At 51.6% G+C, this 16,513-nt stretch overlaps 1 protein-coding gene across 1 annotated transcript in view; it reads right to left on the bottom strand.

Annotated features, from left to right (window-relative positions):
- Gnao1 (G protein subunit alpha o1) overlaps window positions 1–16,513 on the bottom strand; it is a 141,324-nt gene that overhangs the window by 52,474 nt on the left and 72,337 nt on the right. The window contains exon 3 of the mRNA XM_027939208.2: window positions 9,609–9,750. Within this exon, the coding sequence (XP_027795009.1) occupies window positions 9,609–9,750 (142 nt within the window). The remainder of the gene's footprint in view (window positions 1–9,608; window positions 9,751–16,513) is intronic.

Here is a 16,513-nt window from a genome sequence, read left to right as displayed (position 1 = left end):
CATTTCCTTTTTCATGACCACCTGGTTTCTTTTATTTATTTGTCTGTCTGTTTATTTACTTTGTAGAGCCTCAGGCACATCAGTCAAGTGCTCTGCCACTGAGCTACACCCTAGCCCTGACCTACTGTTGTCCCTATAGGACATTCACTTGCCCCAGGAACCCCTCAGCCCATCATTCACAACTTTTCTTCCCTGGATCGTAGGGGTTGGTTCAGGGGCGAGCCTGTGATCTAGCTGTGGCCGACCAGAGACACAGACTCCTGGGACTTGGTTGAGACTCAGGGAAGAGAGAGACTGCACCTTGTGCTCTGGTCAGTAACCATGACCCAACCGCTGTATCAACCCCCTGCAGAGTGGAGGAGTGATTCTGTGGATTCTGAGGGTAAAGACCACCCAGTAGGAGAGGGTGCAGAGATGGAGGGAAGCCAGGGCCATCACCTGAGTGGTTAAACAAGTCTCACTATAGCTGACCTCTGGACTTCCTAAGCACTGGGCCAGCTAGCTGATTTGTTCTGTTTTAATTAGCCAGTTTTCAAGTTTGGTTATATCTTCTATCATCACTTGCAACCACAAGTACCCTAACTTACTCAGAGGGGGTCTCTGGCAGTGGTGCCTGACAACTGTTGGCTGCTAGGCAGATGAAGGAGGGGGACCGACTGAGTGAAGCAGGAGCAGGGAATGTGTGTCGCAGGGGAACGAACACCAGCTCTGTCTTCCTAGGGACGTCTCCTTACTGTGGTCTGGCAAGTGTTTCTCAAAGGTCCACGTGTTGAAGTCCTGACTCTAGCACGGCACTGCTGGGAGACGGTGGGACCTTTAGGACGCAGGTCTGGTGTGGGGTCCTTGGGCCACTGGGGGCATGCTCTTAGTAGGACGCTAGCCCCTTCCTCTTCTGCCTCCTGGACCATGATGTAAGTGAGTTTCTGCCATGCACTTGCCACCACTACCATCTGGCATGCCCATCAGAGGCCCCCCAAATGGGACTGCCCAATATTGGACTAGAAACTACAAAACTATGAACTTAATTAAATCTTTTCTCTTACAAGTTAATTATCTCAGGTATTTTATTAATAGTGATGGAAAGCTGACTAACATACACTAGCGCCCCACAGATAAGGTCCTCCACGGCGGGCCTCTGAGCTGGCCATCCCCACCAGCCTGGGACTTATAGCTACACCTACATGGTGCTACTGCTACAACAAACCTAACCCCTTTCTCAATCCCTGACACTCACTGTCACATTGAATTCTAGCTTACTGGTCCCTTAGGTTTCTCCAAGGTGGCCAGGAAGGGACTGTACATTCACATAGGGCTCAAATATGGGGCATGGACCAAATGACGTACTAGAGTTGGGAAGAGACTTCTTGGAAGGAAAGGTGACAGTGCCCATCACAAGCTCTAATCTGTGTCCAATTATAGGACCACATGACCAGCACTGTACTATGAATTAGTATCTCTTACAAATCCTATAATTATTTTTTAGGGAGCACAATTATATTCCATTACATTTGTGGCAAGTCCAAAGCATTAATTTGCCATGTAAACATAGTTAAATAGATCACAATTTTGTGACCTTGTTTTGGGGGTTCTTCATTTTTCAATATTCCAGGAGCCTGAAAATATGGCCTTGGCCTTGCAGGCCTCTCTCAGCTGTTCTGCGGCAGTGAGGTCTTTCAGCAGCTTCTTTGTCACCTTGAAACAACTACTCTGAGCTCAAAGGATATACCCACAGTGCTCCTTCTCAAAGGCAAGCCTCTCGGGTCCTCTCGTGGGACAGCCAGGCAGTGGGGGGGGTGGGGGTCCCAGACACCCAAGGAGAGGGCCAGTAGTGGGGACTCACTCCAGTCTTGAAGCATTTTTTTTTGCCACCAGGGCAGAGTAAGTGGGGCTCACAGGGAGGGAGGGAGGAGGGGAGCGAGCTGGTGAGAGGGAAAGAGACACATGGAGTGTGCGGACAGGTCCAGGCCCTGCTACCGGTGTTCGGTGTTCGCTGGAGCCTTTCATTTAAGTTTCCTTCCACTTTTCTCTTAAAATTCGTGCCCCTTTTGCACCATCATGCAGAGACTGATGGTGGCCCAGCCTTGAACACAACTCTGCGTGGCACCGCAGGAAAGATGGGCTGGGCCACCTGGAGGCCAGGAGCCGGGCAGAGCCTCTGCAGGGACCAGGGAGCCTGCCTGCTGGAGATGGGTGAGGCCGGGTGCCAGGCTGCGACGTAGGGACACCCTTGCGCAGGCACTCCACCCACCAGTTTTGGGCTGCCAGGATTCATCAGTCACCCACCTGCTTCCTTGTCTTGGATACCCTTTGGGACAACATTCTAGTTTCTGAGCTTATTTTAAAAAAAAAAGGCAAAAGCTGCAGAAGAAACGAGACCCGCCTTGCCATCAGCCACCACTGACTTAGCACACCCACTCTCGAGTTACTGAATTCCCATCCCAGTCCACTGAAGTATGGCAGGCAAAGACTGGTGCCATCCCCAGGCCCTTTTCTCCTGCCTGTGTGACTACGAGAGGGTCCCAAAGCCTCATTTCAATGTGGAGAAAGGAGAAGTCCAGGGTGCCTCACTTCCTCCTTCTCCCCTGGACTCCTTTTGGGAGCATGTGATGCTCGCTGTCTTGGAACCAGGAGCATCCAGAGTGTCATCCAGTGCTGACCCAGGCTCCGATGCTGCACAGCTGCAGAAGCAGCAGCAGGACTACCAACTCCGGGGACTTCCTATCTAGTGGACACTGGCTGTCCCTGTTGGGCCTCTACTGGTTGTGTGATTTTTACCTGCATCCTAAGGTATACAGTGAAGCTCAGAAGAGTTGAGCGACTTACTCAAGGGAAAGCACTTAGCACTCATAGTAAGGCCTCACCTAACACCTGGTACACCTCCACAACTGTCAGGGCAGTCTGCCCTTGTGTGTTGAAGAACAGGCCAGGGAGCTTATCCACAGCTGCCTTGGTGCCTCTGGGTCAAAAGCCTCAAGATGGGAAGGGCATGAACTTTCTCCTAGGTGAACTGTTGTCTCTAGAAGTCTAGTCCAAAATTTAACGTCTTCAGAATGTTCAGTGGGTAGCACATTCAGCCCAGCCTCCCACAGGAATATCCTTCACCTCTGGGTATGAATCACAAACCCTGGTCTGATGTCTATGGGGAGGATCCAGTGGTCAGTGTGAGCCTCCTTCAAGAAGGGAAGACAACAGTGTTCTTGACACTTGATTGACTAAAGCAGAGAAGGGTGCAGGTCAGACAAAGGTTTTCTACTTAGCCAGAAGTAAACCTGGGTAAACCCTAAGACTCTGCTGATAACTCTCACCTGCTGGGCACGTTCTTCCCCTCATTAGCACCTCTTCACTAAATGCAAACAATGCAGTAAGTGGACTTGTCTAAGCCTATTCCTGCTGCTTCTCTAGGACGGACAGGTAGTTAGTTGGTAGTAGGACTGAACACAGGCAAAAGCAGTGCTCCTCCTGCATCCTGTCAGGCCCAGGCACACTCCTCTACTGAGCACAGGCAGCACTCTTCCAGGATGGGCCTCCTCTAGTTATAGTCCAATCAACCTTTTAAAACCAAGGGTAGGGGGCTGGGTTTGTAGCTCAGTGATGTAGCACTTGCCTAGCATGTGTGAGGCACTGGGCTTGATCCTCAGCACCACATAAAAATAAATAATAAAATGAAGGTATTATGTCCATCTACAAAAAAAAAAAAACCACCCAAAAAACAAAACAACCCTCCCCCCCAAATATCCCTTTGCTTTGAGGCATATGAGACTAATATTAGTTATTTTTTCCTGAGACCTACTATGTGCTGAACTTGCACCTACTGAATCACTTAATGGACAACCCCCACGCTCTGGGTCACTGTTACTGTCTTCACCTCACCAGGTGTGTAACTGAGGAAGGTGATGCTGTCTACACCAGGAAGCGGAGGAGCTGGGCCTCCACTCAGGCAGCGCAGCCCCAGAGCCCCACGCTCCACCATGCCTCACTGTGCTGCTGGAGGTGTGCTACTGACGTATCTGCCCCTGGCCGCCCTCGCAGGGGCAGAGTCTGGGGCTCCATAGCCACCTTTGAACTGGCTGGAGGGGTCAGGAAAGCATGCAAAGAGGTATATTCTGCATCTTTGATTCCTTCTTCAATGGCCGCATCACTTCAGGGCAGGGGCCACGTCTGTCCTGTTCTCAGGCATATCCTTAGCACCGGGCTCAGCACATGGCCCGGAAGAGGCACACAGCTGTTGGGGGAATGGGGTCACTCATGGACTCAGAGCTGCACTGGTCACAGCTAGACACCGAGGATGGTGATGCGGGGAAACGCAGATGAACAAGACCATCCTACCCCCAGATTCACTGTCTGGCTGAGGTGGCTAACAACCATGAAGTAGAGTGCTGGCCCGGCAGTGGGGTTCGGAGGAGGGAGTGGCCCATTCAGCTGAGGACACCCACCACCCTGAGGAGGAATGGCTCTTGAGAGAGATTAGTCCCTCTTCTTCCACTTCCATCTTGAACCTGTGTTCCTTGGAGTCCGATCTTCCTTTTAGAGGAGGACCAGAAGAGATGCTGGTACTGCCACCGTAGACCAAGCTACCCCAGCCAGGTGACCTAGGGGACCTGACCCAGCCTTAGAGCCCAGAGAGCTGGTTAGCCGGGCTGCACCTTGGAAATCAGGAAGACACCTTAGCGATGTCTTCTCTGTACAAGGTTGGGCACCCCTGGTCTTGGCGGCCATCCTTGCCATTCTGCGAACTGCTTCCCAGGAAGTGTGTGTTCAATAAGTATTTGTGGCATGACTGACCGGAAGAAAATGAAGCCCTAAGTTGGTTGGGTGATTGGTGGCAGCTTGGTGGGATGAGAGAATTCAGCAGTTCTGATCTTGGGACTGCCACATATTCCCTGGAGAAAGTCTCTTCTCTGGGCCAGCGAGGCCCCTTGTGCCCACCTGAACAATGGAGCAGCAGAATGAGATTGTCTTAAATGAAGGCGTTTCAAGGTCTATTCCCTGGGTAGAGAAAAGGCCAGGACAGGGCCAGGCTGTGGGGCTCGCAGGTGGGTACTCAGTCCATGACATGCCTCAGTGTACCTGCCTCTTCTTGGCCTCAGGAGTGGGCTTTGGCAATAAGAGGCCTTCCTCTGCCTCCTCCTTCAACTCCATCAGCGCTGATGATCATCACTGAATATCCACAGGCTCCAGGGATCTCGGGTAGACCCAGGCCAGTCGGGCCAGAGAACTCCTTGTTTTTGCCTGCTTCAGAATTCAGGTACACAAGGTGAAGAGCACTGTGTGGTGGAGAAGGCACCACAACAGTTCCATGATTAGAAAAAGTGTTCTGAGCTCCACTGTGCAACTTAAATGTCAAGATTCCTTTCACCAGAGGAGATCCAATGACATTCTGGAAACTAAGTGTGAAATTCGATTCTGTCTCCCCAAAGAGATGCCATTATCTCTAGGGGGGCATTCTAATGAAGCCCCTTGGTGGGCAGAGGAGCCCTGGGCAGCAATTCCAGCAAAAAGATCTTCTGTCCCTTGCCTGCTTAGGCCGGAGACTTGGCAGCTAATTAGAAAGTGCCTTGCACCTCTATTTCTAAACTGAAAATGCAGATAACACCTTCCCATTCTTCACTAGATTTCTGTGAGGATAATTCATCAATACTTTATCAATTAATAATAATAATAATGATAATAATAATTAAAAACAATGGAAAGAACAATAGCTAGTATGTGCTGAGAATTTTCTGTGCCCAGCACTATTCTATGCACTCTATATACTCTTAGAGCAGTTGATGCAGAAGCTAGGAGGGTTGTGACTCTTTTACAGTCAAAGGCACCAAGGCGAGGAGAGGTTATAGTGTTTACCCAGGGCCACACAGCTGGTAGCAGAGTTGGATTTGAACCCAGCATCCAATACTTCTTACGTCAGGCATTGTGTTAGACGATTAAGATGTATAGGAGTTTATATTTGAGAGAAAGAGGCATATGCACAAATAGTTAAGAAAAAAGGAAGGAAGGAAGGAAGGGAAATCACTTTTAACTGAGTAACACCTTACATAAGTTCAAGGTGTTACTTTGCTTCTAAGGGGGCAGAAAAGCATGATGCCTGTCTAATCCCATCATAAGGGTCACAGTTGAGACCTCTGTAACAAGATAGCCAACAAGAGAAAAGCACTATACATTTATTTACCTACAATTTCAGGTGACAAAGAGGAATGAAGAAATGAAGACCCAAAGGTCCAGGGAAACCTGTCTGTTTTCATGCCTAGGTCCCATGAAGAATGGACCACTGCATAGAAATTTGGTTGGACCAAAAGGGAGCATTGTGATGTAGTAGATCAGACAGGGTGATTTCTTTATGGTTGCATAAAGAGAAGGTTAGAGTAAGGGGTTAGATGACCTGCCTTGGGGAAGAGGAATTCTGGTTTCTGTGACTTCCTGGAGGGTGAGGAGTGAGAGACAGGGGCAGGACAGGACTGGAAAGTGGCTGCTTCTGACCTTTTCCTGTGTCCCTCAAAGTCCTCAGCATGGCAAACACCATACTTTGGGGTGTTGGTTTTTCCCCAACATTATTGTTTCATTAGTCTATATGATTTACATATGCAAATATACATATACACCCTATAAATTTTTTATCTGTTTGTACACGCGTGTGTGAGACAGATCTTATTAACATGGAATTGTTCAAAAACTTTCCCCTCCCCTCCTGGGCTGGTCAAAGTGAACTTTCTAACCCCTTCAGTCGCCCAGTCTCCCCATCCTTTCTTCCAGTGTCTGAGTTCAGGCCCGCCTGGCAGGCAAGTTCCTCTGCTCTAGTGGTGCAGCCACAGGCCCAGGGCTTAGGAGGGAGGAAACCAGGAGAAAACCTTAGCTGAAAGGTTAAGACAATTTTCATAATAATGACCTGGGAGGGAGGAGGAGAAAGGAAAGGAAGGGGCGGAGGAAAAGGAAAGTGAGGAGGAAGGAGGGGGAGAAAGAGAGGGTGAGGGTGGGGAGCGCTAGGGTGATCTGAGGGACAGGGCCCAGAAGGAAAGCCCTGCAGGCGGGGACAGCAGAGGCCTACCAGGGGCAGCTAAGGGAGTGCAGTGGGACAGCAGGAACACGGCAAAGGACCTATGAGTAAAGCAGTGGAGTTGTCTGTGGGTCCCTTTACGTGCTCTTAGAGAGCCTTAGGATAAGAATGGGATTCACTCCTCCCTCCTGGGCTGTGGAATGTAAGGTGGGTGCCCCCCGGGTCCTTTCACAGCACCCTGTTCTCTCTTCACAGTGTGGCTGGCAGGGGAGGCTCTTGTTTGTCTTCACACTACACTGGGAAGTCCTGGCCACAGGGAAAGGGTGGGGCCCTGGCTCCTCGTGGCTCCTCCACAACCAGCAGTACTGCAGCCCTCCTGGCGCGGGTGTCCTCACCCACAGGGTAGGACCCACTGCCACTTTCTTCTGCCCAGATTCCCACCAGCCTGCTCCTGGGAAGCCCTTCCTCAGCTGCCTGGCTTCCAGCCTGAGTCTGGGTTCATGGTCCTTTCCTCCTTGTCACCCATGTCAGAGCACAGGGGGGAGGGGCTGTGCGCCGGGGCCTTATCAGGAAGGAAGACTGTGCTGCCTGGTCACGGAACTGGCGCCTGCCATGGTGCCACTGGCCACTCACAGGACTAGGCTTGTACTCCACTGTGCCCGTGGCTCCTGGGGACTCCCACTCTGTTCTCCGTCCCTCCCGATGGATCCCTCCACTCCCTCCTACTTGAAGGTGGCCTTGACCAGGAACTCCCACGGAGGGAGGAGAACAGCAAGAGAAGGGCGGCTGCCCCCGATTCCGCAATGGGATCCTGAACACACGGCACTCCTAGTGATCCCCAAGCTATCGTCTCTCTGTCAGGATAGCAGAAGAGGGGAATCTCACAGAAAGAATTCATGTTTTCCAAAATGGGAGGAGAAAGGCATTTCCCCAGCCGCACTAACTTCTCTGGGTTACAGTCAGGACAGGAGGCTGTGGCAGGAAGAGTTGACTGGATGCTGCAGGCCACCTGTGTCGGTGTGCCTCTGACACTGCCTGTCATCCAGTTAGGTGACAGCCAGGTACCCTGTTCCCCCCTTTACCCAAGGAAGGTAAAAGATCAAAGACCTGTGCCACGCCTGAGGGTCAGACCAGCACCACCTGCTCGGGGCATCCCGGCCTTGGTGAACTGTGAAGGGCTCAGCGCAGCGCCTGGCAGCCAGGAGGCGCTCAGCAAGTGATGGCTATCCTGATTCCCTGGGCTGCCAGCACCATGACGGCCGCCTGGCACTGTGCTCATCTGGGAAACACCGATCATCTCTATGATCTCGGTCGGTATTTTCCGAGGGTCTGGTTCCTGTATTCCCAGCACCTACCACACCTCCTGGCACACGGGGAGCCTGCAGTGAATGCCTAACAGAGCCAAGGCTACAGAGCTAAGCGTGCCCTCCACTCCCCTTCCCCTTCTGTGGGCCTTGGCCCTGTGGCCAAAACCAAGGCTGGTCTCCTGGGGGAGAGGCACCTCCCTATAGATCTAGCCCTCCTGCCAGGGCCTGGCTCCCCTACCCTCCCTAGGCTGTCCTGGGACACACTCTCAGGCACCTAAAATTCCCAAGGACCTGGAGGAGCCAGTGCCTGAGCTGGGGCAATTCTGGACCATGGAATTAGGATTTTCTGCATAAAATATTAAATTTTACATTTAAAGCTATCTGTCACAGATAATTTGTCAGAAGGCCAAGACAGGTTTCCCCTGCGAGGGAGTCAAATTTTAGCTAAGACAGGACATGGGTGTAAGGCACAATCGAGTCACCCAGTGACTGGACACTAACACTCTCACCCAGAGACCCCAACACAGGCCCCATATCCATTCCAAGACGGATCCTTTTCCCCAGGCCCCTGGTCTGGAAAGGTCCGTGGGAGTCCCCATCCTGACAGGGACAAAGTGCTGCTTCTGGATTGAACTCTCTGAGGCTGCTTCTCCTCTTCCCTTCGACCTCCTTCCCTTTCATTTGCAGTTGCCAGTAAGAGTTCAGTGTTACCGGGAAGGTAAGCGTTTGCAGTAAGAGGCTTTTCTACGCATACTCCACTCACCACTTCTCAGATGTCTGAAAACAACCTCCAAACCTTCCCCATTCTAGGCCACTGGCTTCCTTGGGGAAGGAAAGCCTCACATTTACCCAGGAGGGCCAGGAAACACATCCTTTGGTGTCAAGGAGAGGTCAATTTCAATGGCTGCCCCCAACCCCAACAAGGCATGAGAGGTTCTCCCAAGGAGGGGAAATGATGGCCAGGCAAGGTTTGTTTTGTTCAATATATATATTTTTTTCTGTTCCAGTTAATTGTGCCAAGCCCAGAACTGACACAGGGTTGCGGCAGCCCCACTTGAGGACAGACCCCAGCCCTTTCTCTCTGCAGCACATGCCCTGGGATTCCGCACTGTGGAGACCGCTTGTCAGGGAAGCCCTGCATTTGCCAGGCAGGTTCCCAGAATGGCTTAGGTTGTGACTGCCACTATACAGCGTCCACACAGAGCACGGCCTCTTCTGCTTCCTTTAAGCAGACTGGCATTATCAGGAGGAGGTGCCAGGGCCAGAGACAGGCCCTCTCCTCACTGCACCCTTGGGCTCAGGCACATGCCTACCTTTTTCTCCTTGTCACCATATTCGACGCCCAAAGTGTCCATGGCCCGGACGATGGCTGCCAGCGACTGGATGGTGTTGCTGTAGACAACAGGCTTGTACTGCTTCACGTCCTCCCCAGAGAAGCCATCTTCATGGATGATCCTGCAGAAAAACCACACACAGCACACCTGATCACACACTGTCCTCACGCCATGCAGAGGGTGTCGGGCATGGGAAGCCCCGTCCACACCCTGGTTTAGTGGGGTGAGGGCTGAATCCTACTGGGATGATGAGTTATTGAGTTGCTGCATTAATGCCACAAAATATGAAGAAAAAAATCTTAATTACTGAAAAACAGAATATTGAAAAAAACCCTCATGTACAGTGAAAGAGGTTGCTAGTACCTGAGAGCACTTAGAAGAGGAAAGCAAACACTAAGTGCTCAATACATGTTAGTTATTGGTATTTTAAGCAAAGCTTAGGATCTTAAGACAGGTATGCACTCAGACATACTGTGGAAAATCTCTGCAGGGGTCTGTAAATGAAGGACCCAGTTTTTCTTTCAGGGGAAACTCCCAGTGCTTTTGACCAAGGCAGGATGACCCACTAAGTCACCAAATAACCCATGGGGACATCCACAGGAGGCGCTCCCTGCTCCTCCACCCTGGTCAGGGCTCTAATGGCCCAGTCAACATTACTCTGTAACAGTGACTGACACGGAGCCCACGAAGGGGACATCACAGTTCTCAGACACATGACGTTCCCTGGGGGCCACTCAATACGCGCTTGCTGCTGACAAGGATCTGGACAGGACCGAAAGCTGGAAAGAGGAAGTCATTCCGAAACAGCACGAGTGCTCTTCCAATTGAAGCAAAGGAGAAAGAATAAATGGATTTTAAGGCTAACTGCTGGGACGTGTGTCCATCAGTGGGCTGTGTGGACTCTTCTTTGTGGATCAAGGCTGAATGCTGTGGTGACATGTGCACATGCCAACCTAACGGCCCAGCCCTCCCCTCCGCCCCTTTCCATCCCTCCATTACCTTTGGTGCAGAAATACCATCCTTTAAACCATCCTTTTTAAAACAGCTTTATGGAGATACAATTCACATACCATGTGACCCATCCATCTGAAGTATTCAATGCAACATTTTAATTTATTCACAAGTCGGGGCCACCATCACTGCAATCGAATTTTGGAACACTTTTGTTGGCCACCGAAGTAACCCTCAGTAATCACTCCTCAACCCCCTCCCAATCCTCAGCCAATGCTAATCTATGCTGTTTCTATAAATTTGTCTACTCTAGACAGTTACTGTAAACTGAACCACACAGTTATGGGGTTGTTTGTGAGTGGTTCTTTCATTCACAGCACTGTTTTCAAGATTTACCCATGTTGCACATGTTCACATGGTTCATTTGTTATCCCTGAATAATATTCCTTTGTATGGAAATACACTTTTTCTGTATCCAGTCACCAATTGATACACACTCATGATTCCTGTTGTAAAATCAGACTTGGTGATGGGTTGTGGGTTTTCATCCTGAGTTTCTCTAAGAAGCAGACCAGAAATGACCCTAAAGCCTTTCTTTTTTTTTTGGGGGGGGGGTACTGGGGATTGAACTCAGGGGCCCTCGACCACTTAGCCATCCCCAATCCTATTTTGTATTTTATTTAGAGACAGCGTCTCACTGAGTTGCTTAGTGCCTCGCTTTTGCTGAGGCTGGCTTTGAATTTGCAATCCTCCTGCCTCAGCCTTCTAAGCCACTGGGATTATAGGAATGTACCACTGCAACTGGCCCTAAAGCCGTTCATTTGATTAGCTCTAAATTGATTTTTTCGAAGGCCTCCTGAGTGTATATGACCCATCCAGCCCACAGGTGCCCTATCCTGAGAGACCTCACAGGGAATTGCTAGCTCCCACGGTACACAAATGGGAAACTGGACAGAACATTCGAAACTAGAGAATAGGCAGTGTGGGGCTGTGATCCCCCTGAGTCCTGCAATTGCTGGGAGGCGTCTACCGGTCACAGCACGGGGAGGGAGCAGAAGTACAGCAGGGCAGCCCTCTGAGCCACAGAGAGAGCTAGAGAGAAAAATGCTGAGGGAAAGAGCCCAGGGCAGCTGTGTGGGCCTTGCATCTGGCTGGTGGGTGAGGCGACAGCTGGGCGGGGAGAATAGCCAAGGGAAGGACCAGCCTTGGAGCTCACACGGGCTGCACACTTGAGCACTCCCTGGGGCTGGGGGATGCATGGGTTCTGGGACAGTCCTTGCAGAAAGCCTTGATGTTCAGCAGACACCCCGGAAGGCTCATGCCATGGTAAGAGTCTCCCCGAGACCTGTCCTGCCAGTGCTAGAAAACAAGCCTTGAAAAAATCACAAGTAACTTAACCGCCTGATGGAACAAGGCCACTGCTCCGTGAACGAGGATGACAAAATCCAACACTAAGAGAGTCACGATATCACCATCCAATAAAACATTCCTGGATACACAAAGCAGCAGGAAAGTGTGGCCCATAATGAGAAGAATTAATCAGAAGTGGCAGAGGTGAGGAAATGGGCAAGAATGTAAAGATATGTATTTAAAAATATTTTCAAGGAAATTTTCTTAAAAGAAATCATGAATGTAATCAGGAGAGAAATGGAAGACACAGAAATGAAAATAAATAGCTGAGATAAAAATTTCACTGGATGAGATGAACAGATCAGACACACAGCAGACCAGTGAACTTGAAGACAGCAACGGAAATTATTCCAACAGAGGCAGAGGAGAAAAGGGCTGCCCGTGTTAGTTCATAACGAACGTAAACCCTATGTAACAGGAGGGACGTACACTGTGCAGAGACTCCCATGTGAAAGACGTGGCGTGTGATCTGAGAGCACAGTGTGATACCTTGGTCATATATCATGGACTCCAGAGCAACATGGACAAGAAGGGCAACAGTCACTCGACTCCCCGAAGAGGATGGGCTGACCTGAGCAGCGCTGGGGACGCGCTTCCAGAGCTGCTGGACCAGCTGGCCTTGCCCACATCCCAGGCCCCTGGCTGCCAACAGAATTTCCTTCCACCTGGGTTGGGCTCATCGTTTTTTCTCACTTGGTTTCATTGATCTCGACATTGGCCGAGTGAGGAAGGAAGGGTGGGTGTTTATTAGGCTCATTTGGCTGAAGACGAAACTGAGGTGAGAGAGTAACAGCCCCATGTCCCTCAGCAGGTTAGTGTCAGAGCCAGGAATGCAGCCCAGGTGTCCAAGTCCGTGGTCCTTTACCACACCTTAAACCACGCCCTGGACGAGGCAGAACACTGTCTGGCAGGTGTCAGATGGTGGCTCATTTGTGGTTTGCAAAAATGATGCAATTTGGGAAAAACTCAAACTCATGCTCAAGTCATGATTATGAGTCTTGCAATTTGTTCAAGCTGTAGTTTACAACCGGGCTTGCTGTCTCAGGGCAATTTTATACCCCTCACCCCCAACTATAAAGTACCAAGCACTCACTCAACACCAAAAAACCTGGACGGTCCAGGGCAATGTAAGGAGTACTCTTCGTAATCCCCCCACTTGGCAGAAGACATGGACCTTTTAATGTAAGGCCTTCCACAGCATTTTTCCATGTCACATTTCCTCTCTTTTCTCCCCAGCTCTGATCCCAGGCAGATCTCCTTCACAGTATCAATACGGCCCCTTTGTTTTCTGTCTCCCCATGTCATTCCAGAGAGGCACAGCAGAGGGGTGGTTACAGCTTGGGCCACAGACAGGCCTGAGCCAACGCTGGCTCTCCCAGTGATGAGCTGTGTGTCCCCAGGGAAAGCTCTGGCCTCTCCAGCCTTGCTGTTCTCATCTGCAGGAAGGTGTCCTGAGAAATGGCTCATCGGTACATGACAGGCAGCAGAGACTAGTAATAGTGTTCTCATTCCAAAGACAAACCCTCCAAAGACAATCTCCTTCATTTGTGGTTTACGACTGGCAGAATTCCACCTGCAGCCCGTGTCAGAGGGTCACCCTCTGTGCTGAGCGCTTCACATGCTACATCTCATCTCTTGTTCAAAACAATCCTGGGGCATAAAAATCACTGTTTCCTCTGACAGATCAGGAAGCCGAGGTCAAGGAGGTCCTGCCACTTAGCTGAGATCACACAGCTGGTCAGTGGCAGAGCAGCCCCTGAGGTCCTACTTGTGGCAGGCAGGGGCTGAGAGGCAGGGCTTCTTCCTCCGCCCTGGGCCCCTCTTATCCACACTGCAATTGAAAGGTGGCCTCTGGGTGGGGTTGGAGACACACCTCAGAGGAGTTCAGTGTCATGGGATAGCTGAACTGGAGGTGACAGAGGCCTGGACTTAGAAACCATCTCCGTGAGACGCCTTAACAACAGTCAGTGATGCTGAGCGAAACAGCACCTGATCAAGTCCCAGAGACATGAGCTGAGCCCCTGGATCCAACCACTCCTGAAGCCAATCTGTCTCTATACTTTTAAGTGATATGAGCCAAAATAACTTCCTCTTATTTTTGTGTAAGCTAATGTGATTTGCATTTCTATCACTCACAACCAATAGTCATGATTAAAATGTTTTGTAACTTGATAACAATAAATTATCTCCCAGTAGACTTATTGATTTTATTTTATCTTTACCACCAGCCTGTCACCCTCTGCTCCCTCTTCCCATGTTACCTGGCACAGGTCAGGGCTCTCCGCGGAGCTTGGGGCAGGTGGCACATAATGATATAAGTCAGGTGTACATAAAAGGAGGCGGACAAGGTGTGTGCCTGTGTGCGCTGAGGCGGGGGCCACCATATTTCTGATGCCAGCAGAATCAGGGTTTCAAAGTGAGGCCTTGCTCGCTCTGCACTGCTGTGCTCCCACAGCTCAGGGGCTTCAAGTGGTGTCCCAGTCCCCCAAGCCAGAACCACGGGGAGTGGGAGGGCTGACCACCAGGGGCTGCCGGCAGCCCTGAGAACTCCACTTTGGACAAAAGCTGAGTTGGACTCTGCAAATCGGATGGAGGCTGGGAGGAGATCTCAAGTGGAGGTGTGGGGGTGGGGGTGGCAGCCACGCCCCTGGAGCCAGGCAGGGGTGGAGGGACACCTCCCCCACCCACTCCACCCCTCTTTGCTGCCTTGGGGACCCTGCAGGAGGCCCAGACTTGGGCTTCCTCTGCTCTGCACTTGGCTGCAGGAAGACTCCCCAGACACAGTGGCCTTATATGGTCACAGAACCACAGGCTGGGAGCTGGAAGGGACCCTGGACAATCATCTGGCTCAGCAGCCATTCTCCTTCTCTGAATCACAGACCCCTCTGAGGTTGTGACAAAGGCCAAACACACACAGTTCTTCCCTCCGTTGCTGAAGTTTCATGAACACCATGAAACTGCTGGGACACATGACTTCATCTCCAGGCTGGATTAAATGTCCCTCTCCCTTCTCCCCTGCAGAGGGATGGTCTTTCTGTCCTCTGCACAATCCCTTTAATGATCCAGAACAGGGCAGGGGCTTCCAGCTGCATGGCTGGGGGTTTCCCTAACTGCTTGGCACTTCAGTTGCCTTTCCCTGGAGATGGGCATGGGAACAGCAGCCAGCCTCACGGGGCTGTGGTTAGGACCAAAGAAGTAAGGCGTGTGCAGGCCTGCCCTCAGTGGGCGCGCACTCTGGTCAGCTGTTGCTGTGACTGCTCTCTTCAGCTTGCGGGGTTGGGAGAAAGTTCAGCCAGTTGTGTGTGTCTGTCCTGTGGAGGAAGAGGATGTGAAGTGGGTCCCTGGGTGGACCTGCCCCTGCCAGGAGAGCGGGAGGAAGGGTTAACTCGCTCTAGCAGGGAAAGGGAGATGAGGAGGGAGAGGGCATTCTCTGGATCCTAACTGTACCAGGATGCCTCCTACCCGGGCCCGAGAAATGTTCCTGCTTAGAGCCGACATGGCCATCTGCCAGGTGGGAGCCAAGTTCTGAGACTTGTGCATAGGGACATGGTCAGTTTGTGTCAGAGCAGGAGGGGCTTTCCATTGTGCTGCAGGCCTCTCATGTCCCTTGGTGCCCCCTGGTATGGAGGACGTGGTGGGCAATGCGAGGGGGGGAGCATCAAACTGCAAAACAAAGGCTCTCCCCCTCCTGTCTCACAGCCTCTTGCTTCCAATGACCCGAGGGTTCCCGGGAGGTGTTCCGTAAGCCCTTCGCTCATCCGTTCCTTCATTTCCCAATTAATTTCTCATCTATTATCCAGACACCTATGTGCCAGGCACACGAATCAAGAGCTGGGGATACGAGAGTGAACGGACAGTCCCCACCCTCGTGACTCTTGCATTCTAATGGGGGCACAGAAGTTGACTAAGTCATTTCTCCAGTGACTATTTCAGCCATGATGGGTAACAGGGTAGCCAGGCTCTCAGGAAGCAGCATGGACACTGAGCGGGCTCTGGCTGGCAGGGAGCGGGGTGCTGCCCACTGGGAAGGGCCCGTGCAAAGGTGAGGTCTCCTGTGTCTTCCAGCCCTGGCTGGTCTGGGGGCAGTGTGTGCGAGGTGAGCCAAGGCAGTGTGTGTGCCGGCAGGTGGCAGCCCTGGCGCAGGTGTCCTGCTCTCCTGAGGTCATTCCTGGTGGTTTTCAAGGAGCAGGTGTGGAGAGCAAGTAGTGCAATGTGGAAGATGGCATGAACGCCAGCCAGGCTGGGGGGGGGGGAGGCAGGAAGCAGCAGGAGGTGGAGCACCATCGTGGAGGTGGGCACAGCAGCAGGGAGGCACCGACAGGGCAGATGGCCCTGCCCAAAGCCCTCTCCCTGTTTCTCTCCTTGTTGGAGCCCCCACTGCCAATATTCTTGTATTTTCTTTCACTGGAAGGAAACATCCTGGCTGGTGGGGTGTGACCTGCAGGCAGGCTGGCTCCCCAACTCAGCCACCACCAAGAGTGGGAACTGAGCAAGAGGTCTACAGGGTCCACAGGGTACAAGGT

The sequence above is a fragment of the Marmota flaviventris genome, chromosome 18 (assembly GCF_047511675.1).
Source record: "Marmota flaviventris isolate mMarFla1 chromosome 18, mMarFla1.hap1, whole genome shotgun sequence".
Lineage (NCBI taxonomy): Eukaryota > Metazoa > Chordata > Mammalia > Rodentia > Sciuridae > Marmota > Marmota flaviventris.
Note: the sequence above shows the minus strand (reverse complement) of the source record. Positions and strands in the feature narration are given on the sequence as shown.